Source organism: Osmia bicornis, chromosome 1 (assembly GCF_907164935.1).
Source record: "Osmia bicornis bicornis chromosome 1, iOsmBic2.1, whole genome shotgun sequence".
Classification (NCBI taxonomy): domain Eukaryota; kingdom Metazoa; phylum Arthropoda; class Insecta; order Hymenoptera; family Megachilidae; genus Osmia; species Osmia bicornis.
Window position 1 is genome coordinate 8,042,683 of NC_060216.1, and position 15,486 is coordinate 8,058,168.

Below are 15,486 nucleotides of genomic sequence, written 5' to 3' on the forward strand. Positions count from 1 at the left end.
GACCACGCGGCCCGTGCAATATCTTCCTGATAGTCTCGTTGGTGATTTCTTTCAATGAAGACATTTTTCTTCCACTTTCTTACTGCTACTCCATTAAGGCGCTAGGATATTTTGCGTTGAGAGCTTATTGGCACTCAGAAAGCTTTAGAATCGGGATTATTTCGCGGAAATATGAAAATGATTCTGTTTGGAGCTGAATGGAAACTTTAAAATGAGAAAAAAGCGTCAGAAATTTGTTGCTATCACAACGTTTCGTAATTAAAAAGTTCAAACATTTTTAATCAAAGTATTAGAAAATCTGAAAGACGAGTTTACTAAGATAGATTATTCATCGATCTATTCATACTCGCTTAATTTTGTCTAGCAGATCATACGAAGTAACTTTGAATCAGCTAACGGAAGGAGGAAAGAGGGAAGGAAAGAGAAAGATGGTGGATGGTTCTTAAAGAGGGGCCAAAGGTGGCTTCTCCGGTTTCTTCGCCAACCACGAATCACCACCTCGACCCCTTCCATTCACCCTCTTTTAGATCCCTGGGCCCCTTTTCCTGGTCACCGATGTGCAGCCCGCTGGAAAGATATTGCAGCTAAACACTCGGTTCTTTGATGCCGCCTCAAACCTCGCTCCCGTCCCTCTGAACCCCGCTAGATAATTAACGTTAAAGGTTAATCCCGCGAAGAACGATGGCCAGATAAAGACCGTGGGATCCATAAGAGAGAGGTTTAATAACAGGTTGGCTTTGCGCGAGGATTTTGCTGAAGCGTTCGTGTAGCATGGTACGTCAGACGTAACACGAGATTAATGCGTTTTGCTAAAAATATATTGATTTCTAATTTTCAAAAATCGTCTTATCTTTAATTTACATTTCAGGTGAATTCTATAACAGATGGAAGCTGTAATTTATGGGTAGAAAATTTTCTTACAATCATGAAAAGTTTAAGATATTTATGGATCTTTAATCAAGGATACATTACTTAATTAAGGTGTTATTAATCACAACAAGTCTACTTTAACAGAAAATAGAAAAAAATGACATAAACCCTCAACGACATAAACCGTGTGTTTAAAACAAACAATATCGATGCCGATACCTGATCAAAATACCAATAACACGATTAATGATGCACTTTGGGAACATTGCATTTAATGAAAGCGCAATCACGAGAAGGGAAAAATTTGCAAGTTTTTGACGACCTTTACCGTCGTTTCGTCTACCTGAAAATCGTCCACGGGTCAGGGAAAATTGTCGACGGTGGAGGACGTGCGAGTCCGCGTAAAAACGTCTAAATTGCGCGTAAATAATTATATTTGCATATTCATTGAAAGGTAAATATTTAATACCGAGGCGGCTGAAAAGGGGCAGCGTGAAGTGTAACGTATACGCGGAAAGTGAGACGAGCAAGTGTCCGGGATATGGAAAGAGGTGGAAAACCGAGGAGACAGGGGTTGTATGGCTGGCCAGGCTGGCCACCGGCAGCCGTGAGCAACGGAAAAAGGGGTTGAATATACATCGCGGCTCGACGGAAATTTTAGCTTAATTTTACTTAACTACACCGGGCTACCCGTGGGGCTCCGCTCCAGGGACAAGTGTTATTTTTGTAATTCTGAGCGGTGCTAATGGGAGAGCTCGGCTTAACTCCTGGCGACCAACAAAAGAGAGTGTTTACCGCGACCGACGAATACACAAATCCACTGGTGTACGACACCCGGGTTAACCGTGTTTTAAAGCGATACCGTTCTAGCGGTCTTTGTTATTTGGAAAACTCGATCTACTGAAGTGACTTTTGATGATGTGTCCTGTGCAAGAGGAATTGATTCTGTTGATATGACAGAAAAAAAGAATGTACGATTATTTAAATATTTAATTGCTTTTGTATTAAAAACTGATCTTTGTGATTGTTACAATTATACTGAATGTCTGACAATATATGGTGTTCAACTACTTAAGTTTTATTCACTGTTATATTTTTAAAATAATTTCAATAAAAGGAATTATAATTTCATTAAAAACCTCAAACATAAAAATATCTGCCAATTATCTATAGAAAAAAAATTATTAATGAAAGAAAATATAAATTCTCCTAAATTATTTCATCCCCGTACTTCAATTTTCCATCAAGGTGATCGTGGACTAACAGTAAGAAATAAAGGCATCCCTCTACCCTAGTCTTCTAACGAATGAAGTACACGTTGCTTAAGAACATGTGAAAGGGACGGCTGATGAGATTCGAAGGGAAAGTGTACGAGGCATCAAGCGTCGCAAGTTACAGAAGCTGGGACGCGTATCGAGCGTGAATATTACATCGATCAGGGTTTGACGATGATACAGAAGGTGGAGAGGAGAGGAGAGGAGATCGGACGTAGGGATGATGTCGCCTATTATCCGACCGAACACCTGAGCCCTCAGGTTGCCAGTTTCACGTAGCTCGTGCCTCTCAGATCGTTCGAGAGTGTATGAAAACCAGCACGCACTCCACCTCGGGCGGCGTCAGTATCGCGGCTAAATAATTACACGAGCTCCACGTATTATCCACCCCTAAATTATTCCCTGCTAACCACAAAAATAGCCCCTTGTCACCCCTATTTCTCTTCCCATGGTTTCCTGGTTTTCTCTCGCCTCCGAACCGGTGTCACCGGCCACGGTCATCGTCCGAACCGCATCGACAGTATATTTTACGCGGTTTCCGGCTGGTGATTTTTCTTTCGAAAATTTATATGTTTAACTTTTGCTAATGTAGAAACATTCGTTCCTGAAATTACTCTTTGAAATATTCTGTATTTTCTGTGGTTTAAAAAAAATTTAATCCAATTTCTAAACCTAGAATAATGACACATTACCACGACGTTAGACTGGAATTACAGACGCATCAAAGTTGCATCAATAATCGTTAACGAAATTCAATGCACGTCCGTCGGTGTTTTGAACTTTCTCCAATGGTATCACGCGACACAGGTGAATGTTAACGAATGTTTGCCTAGGGGAACGTGTTCTGTCCAAGCATGATGGACGCTTTCGAAAGCAGAAGTTCGGATAGAAGTAAGCCTCTGACGTCCAATGTTGGACCGCTGTTCGACAAAAGATGGATCATCCAATTCCCTATATACTTATCCGCTCTAAACAACAGATATCTCTTCATAATTTATCGCGGCAGTGACGTATGCGAAATTATTTCTTATTTACCCCGAAGAATACCAACGTACACTACGAAGAAATATCGATCTCTATTGAACTTCAGGTTGCCCATAAGTGATTTCACGTGTCATGCTGACAACGTTGGATTAATATTGATCAATTCGAAAGCAATGCACACGTATACACGCACACGATCGAAAGGAAAGTTTAATCATAAAAATTGAATGTGGAAACGGACAGGTGACCACTAGCCACGATGAAAGATATATCACTCTTATCTCGTTATATTTTCGCGGCCTAAAATATTCACTAGCGACAAAGTTTCGAAACAATCTCGATTCCGTCCTAAGAATTTCGCTTCCTCGATCAATATTTTATCAACTTTTCGTTACACTTTTATTGGATATTTATGTTGCGTATCAATAAAAAAGGATTAGTAGCTGCGATCATTAGATAAACAAATGGCGGTAACAAGAGTCCAATGAAGAAAAAACAGCGCAGAAAAGCATCGACCTGACCATCAGCTACGATTCGATAAAAGATGGATGATCCGGCATCGAGCGTACGGCCGATCGGTCTCCGGGCTGACGCTCTCGAAGATGAAATGCACCCTTGGCGACCTCGAAACGGACCCTAACGCTCTGTATACCTCCTCCATGCCCCCCTATCGTTTTGCAAGGCAACGCCACTCGACTGAACAAGCATATTTACGAGAAGTACGCGTGCCCCGCTTCCGAAGCTACGATCATCCCTTGGATACGTTCGATTTCGAATACAAATTCCTCCATATGTAACTTCGAGAAACGGTTATTGGTTCAACTAAGGGTTATTAGGTCCGGTAGGTGAGCGGACCCTTTTCCTTGGTGACCAGCCACCTCACGTATGCCCATGAATTTCACGCACTGAATCATTTTCAATACAAACGGCCTTCGTTTTATTTATATTGAATATTAGAAGAAGCATGATGCTCCAATATAACTGAAGGGACCGATAGTGTAAGGGAGCGATTTTATATTTTAAATGAAATTCATTGAATATTAACCCTTTGGGAATGGAACACTCTTAGCTTGCACAGAGTATAATTAATTCAAAGTAAAATAAATAATAATTTCAATAATAATCCTTCAAAGCCTCTATCTTTCTGTCTACACTTATAATTATGTTTTGTATCAAGAATATAGCGCACTATGTATGAAATTATAAATTACTGTGGCAATTATATTTGGACACACATTTGAATTTCTATCAATTTCTTAAATCTCCTACTCAGATCTACCAGCCTAATAATTTCTCGAACCAAGATACCATAAAAAGGAGAATAAAAATCATGAGTTACTTCTTCGTATAACAGCTCAATGATACGTTCCATTCGGAACGTAAGGAGATTTAACGAGTGTACTAGCCAAGGTGGTCGGTCTCGGAGATTTATACGAAGGGACAAGCGCGACAGAGTGAAAGAGGGCGCGATGGTTATCTGCTTTCCTCGCGGGGTTCCTCTACGATGGCCGCAGCCGTGCCGTAGAACAGCGGTACATTATTTCTTGATGTCAAATAAAGCAATTAGCATGTGCCTTGACCAGGGTCCACGGGTTCTAACCCGAGTAATCTCGCCAGGGTCCCCGGCGTGTGCGACATCTTCATCAGAGACGGACCCTCCCCTCCTTTCTATCCTGCCGCCCCTTTCCAGCTGCAAGATACTCTCTGCTCGCGTGACTATCCTACACCCCCAAGAGACGCAGGGCCGAAACGCTCGGGTACAAGAGAAAGAGGAGGGACCAGCACTACGGAGTGAAATTGCAGACGAGAAGGCGGTGTCCAGCCATTGCAGCCGCTTCCAAGGGAAATTTCACAAAGGCTGACCCGTTGCTAATGAATGTTATATAACCCTTTTAATGCTTTAAGCCTCTTAGATTTTTCAGAGAGCCCTCCACGCCACCTTCTTCATCCACCGTCCCGGCCCCGAGGACTCTTTTCCTCTTGCGGTGCAACAGAAGTGGCACGGGCGAGAAAGAGCGAAAGAGAAGTCTGGGGCGGTCGCCTCGGGGGTAGGTAATTATGTGGCGGACGTAAATTAAGCTTGTTTAGATTGGGATTTTTATTAAGGTCCTTTATGAAAGAGTGCCGCCACTAAATGGCGCCCCGAACACTTTAAACCCACCGCGTTCCTTTAAACGCTGCTTGAAAAGGGAACGACAGCAGCTTGGATACCTCAGCTTTTTCCCTTTATCATATTCGTGGAAGAATTTTAATTTCTCTTAATTATTATTGTATCGGATATTCTGAAGCTTTTTAATCTCTATAAAATTCATGTCAGAATTTTAATCTCTTTTTTTCTCTTAGGGAATGTTAATAGCTTCGAGAAAGTGCTGAGCTTTTCTTCGACGATCCCAAGGAAATCGTAAGTAACGATCAGGAAGTGGATATATAAAAGCGAAGCAGAATGTACCCAGTAACGTACACGGAAGAAATAACTAAGGGTTAGTTTAATCGTGCTTTAGGAGTCGTTTTAACCTCTCTGGTGTCCCCCATTCACCGGGGGTAAGAAAAGACTACTGTCAGTCGTATAATATCTGGCTCAATTTTCTGGTATAAGGTAGAAGCTAAAATGCAATTAATTTATAAAACTCTAACGATGTAATTAATTACAATAAAAAGCATAAGAAATATTCATTGTAGTTTAAATTTATAATACCTGATGTTTACTTGGAATAAACTATTAAAAGGTCCAGAACTTTTCTATAAATAAAGTTGAAAAATTTTTTATAAATATCAAAGTTAAATCGTTAGAAAAATACTGTCCATCAGTGTACCTTAATCCATTCCTGTTTGAAGACATGTTAATTTTCGTCAGCTCTTAACGAGCGGCTATTGCAGTATAGCAAACAGCTAACCGCCTACTCGCTAAGGTTTGTGTAGCAAAGTTTGGAAAGCAGTGCTCGCAGGTATAAACTGTTCGCTATATATTGCAAATACGCATGCCGTCGGAGCAACGGGCGGAGAACGAAGTTTCCGGTGGAAGTTTAATTCAACTGGGCGGCTAGCCGGGCGTAAACGCTGAATGATTTGTTGCAAATCGAAAGCGCTTCAGCGCACTTTTGCACGCGAATCGGGAAACGCTATCTTAACTGTCTTGTCAAGCTAAAGTCGATGCGTCGAACTGTACCGACGTGTTTTAGATCACATTGTAGGAGAAATTATATAAACAGAAATTAAACAAAGAAATGTAAAGTGTTAAGATATTTCACTCTTATAATTACAGAAGCTGACTCTAGAAATAATTTTGATTACTTAGAAACTCTTCAAGAAATTGTATTATTACAACCGTGTACCTTTTCTCAAATTAAGGCAGTCAAATTGACAATTTTTTAGAGGAACAAAAATAATTCATGATAATCAACGAACGCTAGAGCCATTACGTCGAATTCTGCGAGCACCCATTGGCCGCCATCGAGTATCGAAAATCGAGATTCAACGTTGATTCTCTTGGATAGCTTTCGCGACCGGGCAAAGCTAGGTATGCTCGCTCGCTCGTTCTGTCGATTAGGCTTTGCCGTCATTAAAAGTTTATAAAGAAGCAGAGCTACCGAAGTACACAGACGCGAACAGAAGCGTGGGGGAGGGGCGGGTGTGTGGGTGAAGGGATCAACACCCCACCTCGTCGAATGGGAGCTGCAGAAGAGAGGCAGACACCGTAGGAGGGAACGAGATGGAAAGAGATTCCAAGCAAGTTTTCTCATGTGCAATGCATAATGAGGAAAGGCAGACGGCGCATAAAGGGCCTACAAATGAGGCTCAGGTTATACATATACATTCTAGCACGGATACAGACGTATACACGTACACGAAGGCGCGAACAACTTCGTGTAACCAAACCCCCCTCCCACGGTTACACCGTGACTTCTAAACGCACGGCCAAGTTAAAAACTTTTCTCTACGATTTTAGTTATCCTCCGCAACTTCAGAAACGATGGACTCGTAAAATTCTCTGTTAATCTGCCGTTTATGCAGTGTTTGCTTCATACGCTTGGTCGAAGGGGAGAGATTTTAAAAATTGATTTTTAGATGATATTTTAAAAATAAAGATTTGCCGAGTATTATTACAGCTAAATCAATAGATTTGCACTTGCGGGGGAATTGTTGGCATAGTATAATACATGAAAAGCGATTAAATATGTTGGATCGATTATCCCTGGTAACTGACTCGTTGACGGAAGGTGTAAATCGTTGAAGGGGTTGCTAAGTACACATTATTCCCTTCGTATCGAAGACACACGTATTCGAGAAAGAGCACAATTTTTAAATTATAATATAAAATTCTGGAACTTTACCTTGTTCATGATTTGGCGGGGATAGTCCCGCCTTACGAAAGCCGACTCTGCAACAAAAGAAAATAGATGTTAGTTTAATAATAATTATTAAACGAGACTAAAATTATTCATAGTAATTTCTTTATTGAATCTCATTGCCTTTGCATAAATATGTCAAAGAGGATCCCATCGTGTTCGACACGCAAGCTAACTGTCGTTCACCTGCAAAAAGGGGTAATTTTCTTGCTTTCTACAAGCTCGTCTTTTCAACCCTTTCCCTCGTTTCTGTGCCTCGTGACGGCAGCTAGTGCACGCAGGTTAGTGCTCGACCGTGCATCCACTCCTCCATCTTCACCCCCAATCTTCTCTTCTCTTCCACCCCTGAACGGGCACCACCGAATTCCCGTAATCTAATGAATGGCCTAACCCCAATATCCTCTCGGTTCAGCCACCTACCCTCTATATACTTGAGCTGTATGTACCATGCATGTAAATATGCTCATGGACGGAGAGGCTCCACCGATATTGGAACGTACATGCGCGTAGAACGAATTTCTTTAAAACTAAATCCACCCTGCGGCGATAATTAATTATTTTGACATTATCGCGATTGTAACCTTCCTTGTTCCCGTTTCGTTTTGCTCAAGACGATAGGATTTGATGGCTGGTAATTTTCTTTGATTGTCAAATTGCAAACAAATGTCGAATCCAAATTAAAACTTTCGTGTAAATTAGAACTCCCAAATATGAAAACGAGTGGTAGAAATATGAAACTTCCCCTATATCGGTTCTTCTCCCAAGGAAAGCCCTAGTACGCTTAACAGTGTACATGTATCGTAATATTTAACTTGAGGCTCGGTGTACCGGAATAACAGCTAATTACTCGGCAAGCAAGGCGAAGTTCTTTCGGCCAGAACGAGGGACGGACAAGGCAGGCTCGAGGCGAACGGTAGCCTGCCTCGCGACGGAGCAAGGAAGCGCAAATGTGTTTATTTTCGGAGAATAATAAAAAGGGTCGTCCAGCGGGCGGTGACGTTGCGGCGATCGTACCGAAGTTGGGAATAATGTTTCGGACACGACGTTCGTCTGGCTTTGCCCGACCTCTTCTGCACCCGCCCCACCACCCTCCGAATCTCCACCAGCCTACCCTTATACGCGTGTCCGCCGCAGATTCAGACTCCTAATTAAGACGAGGGTGCAAGAGGGGTTTCAGGGGTTTCTCCCGGTTTCTCCCCGAAGGGAGGTGGGAGGATGTGGGTGTGAGTAGAAGGAGGGTTTTCACGAGGTAAGGGGTACCCGTACCGCGCCGGAGGGGTGAGCCAAGGCAAAGGGGGTAAGGAATATTGATCACGGGACCACCACGGTGGCGAGGCAGAGACTGTCCGTACTCGCCCTTTCTCTCTCTTTCTCTCTCTCTCTCTGTTTCGCTTAGCTAGCCTTCCCCTCTCTCTCTATCGTCTACCGTCTTGCTCTCCGTAAGCGTGTATATAACCACGCTCTCTCATGTAAGCGTTGCCGTCTTTTGCCGTTTCTCTTAGCGTGCAAACGGCACGGACCGGGTCAGACTAAACCACCAAACGCCAGATGCGTGAAATCAGTCGGTTAGAGGCTGCCCCGCAGCCTTTGCGAATTATTGACGCTGAAACCGCGACCGCCGAGCAGATGATGCTGCGAACTGTTCCGAGTAGAGCGTCCAGGAACAACGGACCGCGATTCGGCGACACAAGTATAACGAATGAGAAGTTGAAATAGGGTGACAAAGATTGAGGTCTTGCCTGAAATGAAAATTTTAAATAATTTTTCTATTCGCAATGGGTGATATAGTATGGAAGAATCTTATTCTTTGCCTGCTATACCAAGAGATCGAAATTTTTTCTAAAATATTAACATAAACGGCACAGAGATCCCCAGCTGTGTTTTTAGCAGGGACGAAACTTCTGCTTCCTGAAATCAAGAAGGTCTGAGGAAGTTTGACGCACACGCTCGACCGAACCGAATATACGTCGCAGACGTGTGTAGCGTTCTCACGAGTTTTCGAGCGATCTTCTAGAATGGCAAGGAAGAGGTAGGACTTGGCTCGTTCCCGAGGCTACGACAGCAGCACCAGAACCGACGGACGAGCTCGAGTTTACACGACGTAGCGACTCGTCTTTCTGCCCGTCGCTCTGCCTTAATTAAATCTCTCGACCCTTCCCAGGCAAGTCGCTCTAGCTGAGAACTAGAAGTAGAATAACCTTCCTTCCCTTTGCTTGTTGCGACATATCAACATCGAAGGATTTTTCCTTACTATTCCATAGGAGCAAATCACTATTTCTTAATTTCATTAAATATCTCCGTTCCTTGCATCATTATACCGAAGAATATGCAGCGGGTAGAAAATGATGGCAGATGAGGTCGATTGCGCATCGAAAGTTAGCAAGAACAGATTTCCTGCGTATAATGGACGATTGATCTATCACGGATAACGTCTTTTCTTGGTCGACCTCTTCAAGGATTCAATGGTCCGCCATTTTCATGGCTGTAGGTGCCGTTATTCGGTCCGGTAACGAACGTCAAGGGCGACCTCGACGAGGCCGGAAGAGATCTCATTGTCCAGAAGCGGAGGCCACGATAGGAGGGTTGCGCACCGCCGGCAACCAGCCAACTCAAACTTTGATATGGTTTCCTAAATAACCAAGGCGACCGATACCGCAGCACGATAGTCCTCCTCTCGTCTCACCTCACCCACCGCCACGTCTCGCCTTCTTCGCTGCCCCCCCATCTGCTTCTGCATCCACCTCGTCCGATCGACGGCGAGTACAGGGCTTGGTATCGTAACTACTGTCGAAGCATATTGAAACCCTCGATGACCTGGCTCTCCCCTCGGCCCGTGTGCTCATGAGAGCTGCAGAACACCACCGGTGCCCTTCGTGCAAAACCTTCGCCGCGAGTGCGTTTGTCGTTTCGCCGGTAAAGGCTGCCCGCATGCAGCGTGGTCGATCGACCGCGGGAGGAACTCGCTCTCCTTGTAATACGGTCCGTGTCTGAACAATTTGAAAGCGGAGTGACAGGCAATCTGGAAGCTGCACAAGTTAAGGACAGAGCAGGCGACGCGAAGGGAAACACGAGGGAAAGGGACCACGCGTAATGACCACCGATTTATCCCCGTGGAAACGAGCGAAGAATTTGAAATTAAAATTTCTCCTTATAATTGTCGGAGAAAAGCTCGCCGCTCGAAGTCGTAGCTTCGGATTACGTTCTGACAAATTGAAATACGACAGGTTGCATCTTAATCAGAGGAAAATTAAGTGAATTGTCTCGGATGTCGGACGACGTGTATGCGTTCACAGTCTAATTAAACTTTATCGAAAAGTTTTGATAAATAAAATTTGGAATTTTTAATCTACTACTTGTGACTTGGTTATTTCCACCCCGTAAGACGAAAGTACGATAATGATCGCGAACGAATTCACGCGTACAAGGGGGGGGGGGGTACGAAGGAATATCCTTTCTCGAGGTGGGGGCAAGCGGTATGGCTGTATCTGGAGGTTAACTGTTTGTCCGCTAATTAGAAGCTAACAGCAGAACTAAAGTTGGGAACTTTAAAGTTTCTTGCCTCTGCAGAAGCCTCGTACACTGCCAGCAAGTACCCTCCTTTGGGGGTGGCAGACACCCCAGAGGCGAACACCCTATCGTCCTTCCACTCTTCTTCTCCGTTACTCTTTCATCCACGACTGGCTAGCGTTAATTACTAATTAATTGTTTCGCATGTTTGAGTTTTAAATGGATAAGTTAAATAGCGCATAAGAGGTCTGTACGAGGAGAACGACGAGTATACCTTTCCCCTTTTTCCTCCTCTCTCACTCTTTCCTTCTCCGCTGTCCATCCAGTTCCCTTTCTTTCTCTCCCGTCCCTTTTACCTCATCTCACACCCTTTGCGTACGATTACCGTGCAAACGGTGTACCGGTGGTTAACGAGGTTAGGATGACCGGGCGAGCGAGAACTGGGGAGCCACGCTCGTTCGTTTATTCGTTTTTCACCTCGTCATCACCTAACCCCAGCTCCGTGTGTAGTTACATAACTTATAGGTGTAAAACTTCCGCATGGTGAATGTATCGTTAGAAGGGTAAATGGATTTTTGCGACCAGTCGTGTCGGCGAAGCACTGTCGATGATTCGTGCGTTAAAGTGTATTTTTTTCAAAATTTTTTAAATACCTGTACTTCGAAATCGTGACGAGATCCAATGTGAATCAATGTTTCGTATCAATTTCATCTTCTTTGATCAAATTACCGAGCTTACGGGACAGAAATCCCCGATGACTTCGCTTCTACGCAAGTATACAAATCGTTTCACCTCAATCTCGCGACAGCGGAGGGTAACGGTGTCGGTTTACCCTTCAAAAGTGGAACGAGACCTCCCACGGCTGTAATCGGCGCTCAAATAAAAAGCCGTAATGCCAGATAAAACATCCCATTTGTCTAACGACGATTTTTCTCGCCGCTCCGAGGCACGCTGTATTTTCTCTTCGCGCGAACCGGAGGATGGGGCTGAATCGGGGTGGTAATCATCTTAAACACCATTGTCACAGACACCTCGTACAGGCTGGCTGCCACTCGCTGCCACGCCACCTGATTCTTCCGTAATTGAGATGGATCGATAAGGACAACCCCCCGTGTAAAAAAAGAAAAAGGAAAACGAGCAGAGTCGAGGGCGCTGCTTTTTTAATTCGATGAGCTAATGTACCGACAGTTACATTAATGGCGTCCCCGGGGTGTCGCTTCATTCCCCTCTAAACGTTCAATCTTGAAATCGATATTTTCTTTTGCATAATACAACTTTATGATTATAAAACATATCGAACAGGTATTTATTAGAAAAGTAATATCATCGTAGAATTTTAAGAAATCATGGAATTGTTTTCTCAAAAGTAAATGACAATTAACAAAATAATTGAATGGTTAACAAAAATTTCATATATCGCTTTCAAATTTATATAAGTCCATAAAGGGTTAATAGATTTCCTACCTCGGTCAATCCAAAAATAAAAGAAAATTCTTTTCCAGGACCAATTCCTGGTACCCAGCCGAAGCGAGCTGGCATTTAAAACGAGCGATCGTTGGGCTCCTCCATCTGCAGGGAATAATGAAGTCAGAATAGACTGTCGAGGCACAGGGCCAGGAATGAATCTGGAATAATCGGGAAACGGGTCGTCGAAATCGAGGTCTGTTATTGACTGGCGTGCAGGAAGCAGCGGGGGCGGAAAAAGAGGAAGGAAGGAGGGAGTGTTAGAGCAGAAAGGTAGAAAACAAGAGCGCGGGGCAAATCGGTGGCTTAACCGTCCGACGGAGGGGACAATTATTTACCAGGGCGTCTAGTACGACGTTCTAGCGACGCTAACGTTGCGTCGACGACGAGAGGCGAGAGTCCGCGGCTGTTAATTGCTGGCTGTCAGGGCCACGCAGTGACACGGACCGAGGGATTGCCTCGTCGAAGCCTTGCACGAACTTGCCAAACCCTCTTTTCCTGGAGAGGAGACCTGTGCCGGACTTCGATTCTTCTCTTCACTATCTAATCTGTCCGTATGCTCTCGTCTAGAGGAAAGCTGTCCAAATATTTCATTCGTCAAACGTGTTCCCACATTCATAAGAGACCTGTCATCTACTCTAGTACTCTTTTTTTTTTAAATTTTATATCCTTTCTTATGCTTAGATTATCTTTCTAAAAAGCACAAATTTCTGATGTATCATTTTTAAGATGCTTTCACAAGCTATGCAGTTTTGATTCATTTTCTATGCATTCGAGATATTTTCCTCGCATAATGAATAATACAAGACGCTCGAGGTAATCACCTACAAAGTCGCCAAAATTTAGCCCGTCTTCCATCCCCTCTGACCCCTTCGATCATCGTTCAGTCGCGTTAGAAACAGCGAGGAGGCAACGAGGCAAGGAAGCACGGTGCAGGAACGTAATTTGAACGTTGACAGGTATTTATCCTGCACGGCAGGAAGCGACGCTACGTAGGCGGTCGAGCGAAGGTAGAAGGGAGGAGTAGAGAAGTAGCGTGACGACGTTAAGAGCATTAAAGAGACGTTTTCCGCCCGACACTTAGGTTTTCGTAGCCGAGCCCACTCCATAGATTCCCGGCCTATCGGCTTAGCGCTTGGCGGGTGGTCCGCAGCTACCCCGGCCTTCGTTTCGCGCTCACTTCCAGCAGCTTCCGCGAGAACGACGGTTTGTTGCCGCTGTTACCATTACTGTTTCTCTCTAGGAAATATTTTCCTAAGCGTAAGAACTTAAGTAGCCGAGCTACCACTCGTTAGAACATCTTTGCGGGAAATAGCGTGAAAACAGAGGATCAGAGCGAAAGTATCTTCATCCCTCTAACGCCTAAGTGCCATATTTGGGGCGCGGAGTATACGAGAATTCTGAATTTTTATTCTATTTTAACATAAATCTAGGAAATCTTTATTTTTGAAGATTCTATGGCTCAGAATGAGGGCATATTCGTTTAGAGGAATTTTTCCCAGCGCATTTCCAACCCTATTCGCTCCCCTTTATTATCTTATACCACTGTTCCTACTTGCCAGTGGAGGAAGCGAATTCCGGCAGATTAGAAATTCATTTGAATATTTTCCCAGACAAGATAGCGTTTGCGGGGAAGGGATGGGTGAGCAAGCGGTTTCGTGAATGTACACGCAATTGAATGTAGTATTGAAATAGCGATAAAAAAGTGGAAATGAGAATTGTAGGAAATAAAATGTATTAAACTTTGTATCTTATAATTTCAAGAAACTAATTTTTGTCTTTCATTTTATACCTGAAGTGAATTTTACAATTAATTGATTTTTAATATAAGTTAGACTACTTTGTTCACCAAAATTTTCTGCACCTTAATAAACACTAAGTTGTACGTATTATTAATAAAAATTCAATGTTCCTATGTTCACTAAAATTAAAAAAGAATTATGTTTCACTTCGTTGTTCGTCCTAGCATTTCGAAGCTGACAGTACCTGAAGAGCAAGGGGTGGCGCTCGCGGTTGCGAATTATCAGCTAAGAGGAAATTATGGAAATAGATATAAATCGAGAAGAAGAGGCCAGCGTTAGATGAAGCAGCCAATTCCTGAAGGGCAACGCTAGTCGCTGCACCGTCGAGGCTTGCCCGTCTTTAAAATAATGGAGCCTAAGCAGTCAATTTGAAATGTAAAGATCCATCAACATAAATTAAATATGGCGCTTCAGCTGAATATCATCAATGCATGCAAGGGTTAAACGTAAAGGAAAATAACATCCTCAAAATTTACAAAGAAATAATATATCTAAATTACTTTCAAATTATCTTTCCTTGTCAATCGAGAAGCAACCTGTCGCCAATGTCCCAGACGAACGAGACCGCTCAAAGGGTCCCATTAAAAAATCATTTCCCCATCTCCGTAACAAAGTAGATCCCGAATTTAATCGTCCTACACGAGAGCAATATCCTCGAGGTTAAGTGCTGCTCGGTTCGGTCGATTCCTCGGTGATTTTTCTGTTCCTGCCGACGAGATCCATGCTGGTCTCCCCATTGGCAGGAATTCGCGCGGAAGGATCAGAAAGCGAAGAATACGTGGGCCAGGATGGGGTCGAAACTGAGCGAGTCCATAAGCTCGCGTCACGTGCAGCAGACGCGACGCGCGAATTAACAACTCACGCGTCATATCGCGCATTATTATCCGATACATCGAGGTATATATCAAACACCTTCGCCCTCGGTTACCTCAGCCGAGAGTAACGAACGAACGAGCGCGATTTACGCTCGGCGTTTACGCGGAAAACCCGTCGACATCGTGCTCGACGAAAGCTCGTCGCCGAGGAAGGAGGACTATCACTTCCAGACGAGACACCGTTTCCACGTGCTCAGTCTCGCGTGTCGCCAGTTGTTAATATACGATTCTGACATTTCTTCTTCAACGACTGCGATCCAAGTATTTCGACGCGTTTAACCCTCCTCGAGCTTTACGCACGCGATCGGTACACTGATTCTTCGGAAAGTTTTGAGAAATTATTATTTTCAAATTAATTTTTGCT

General features: G+C 43.7%; 1 protein-coding gene across 1 annotated transcript in view; it reads right to left on the reverse strand.

The window, feature by feature from the left end:
- Window positions 1–15,486, reverse strand: part of LOC114882889 — a 148,586-nt gene that overhangs the window by 54,165 nt on the left and 78,935 nt on the right. The window contains exon 3 of the mRNA XM_046284954.1: window positions 7,460–7,506. Within this exon, the coding sequence (XP_046140910.1) occupies window positions 7,460–7,468 (9 nt within the window). The 5' untranslated portion in view covers window positions 7,469–7,506. The remainder of the gene's footprint in view (window positions 1–7,459; window positions 7,507–15,486) is intronic.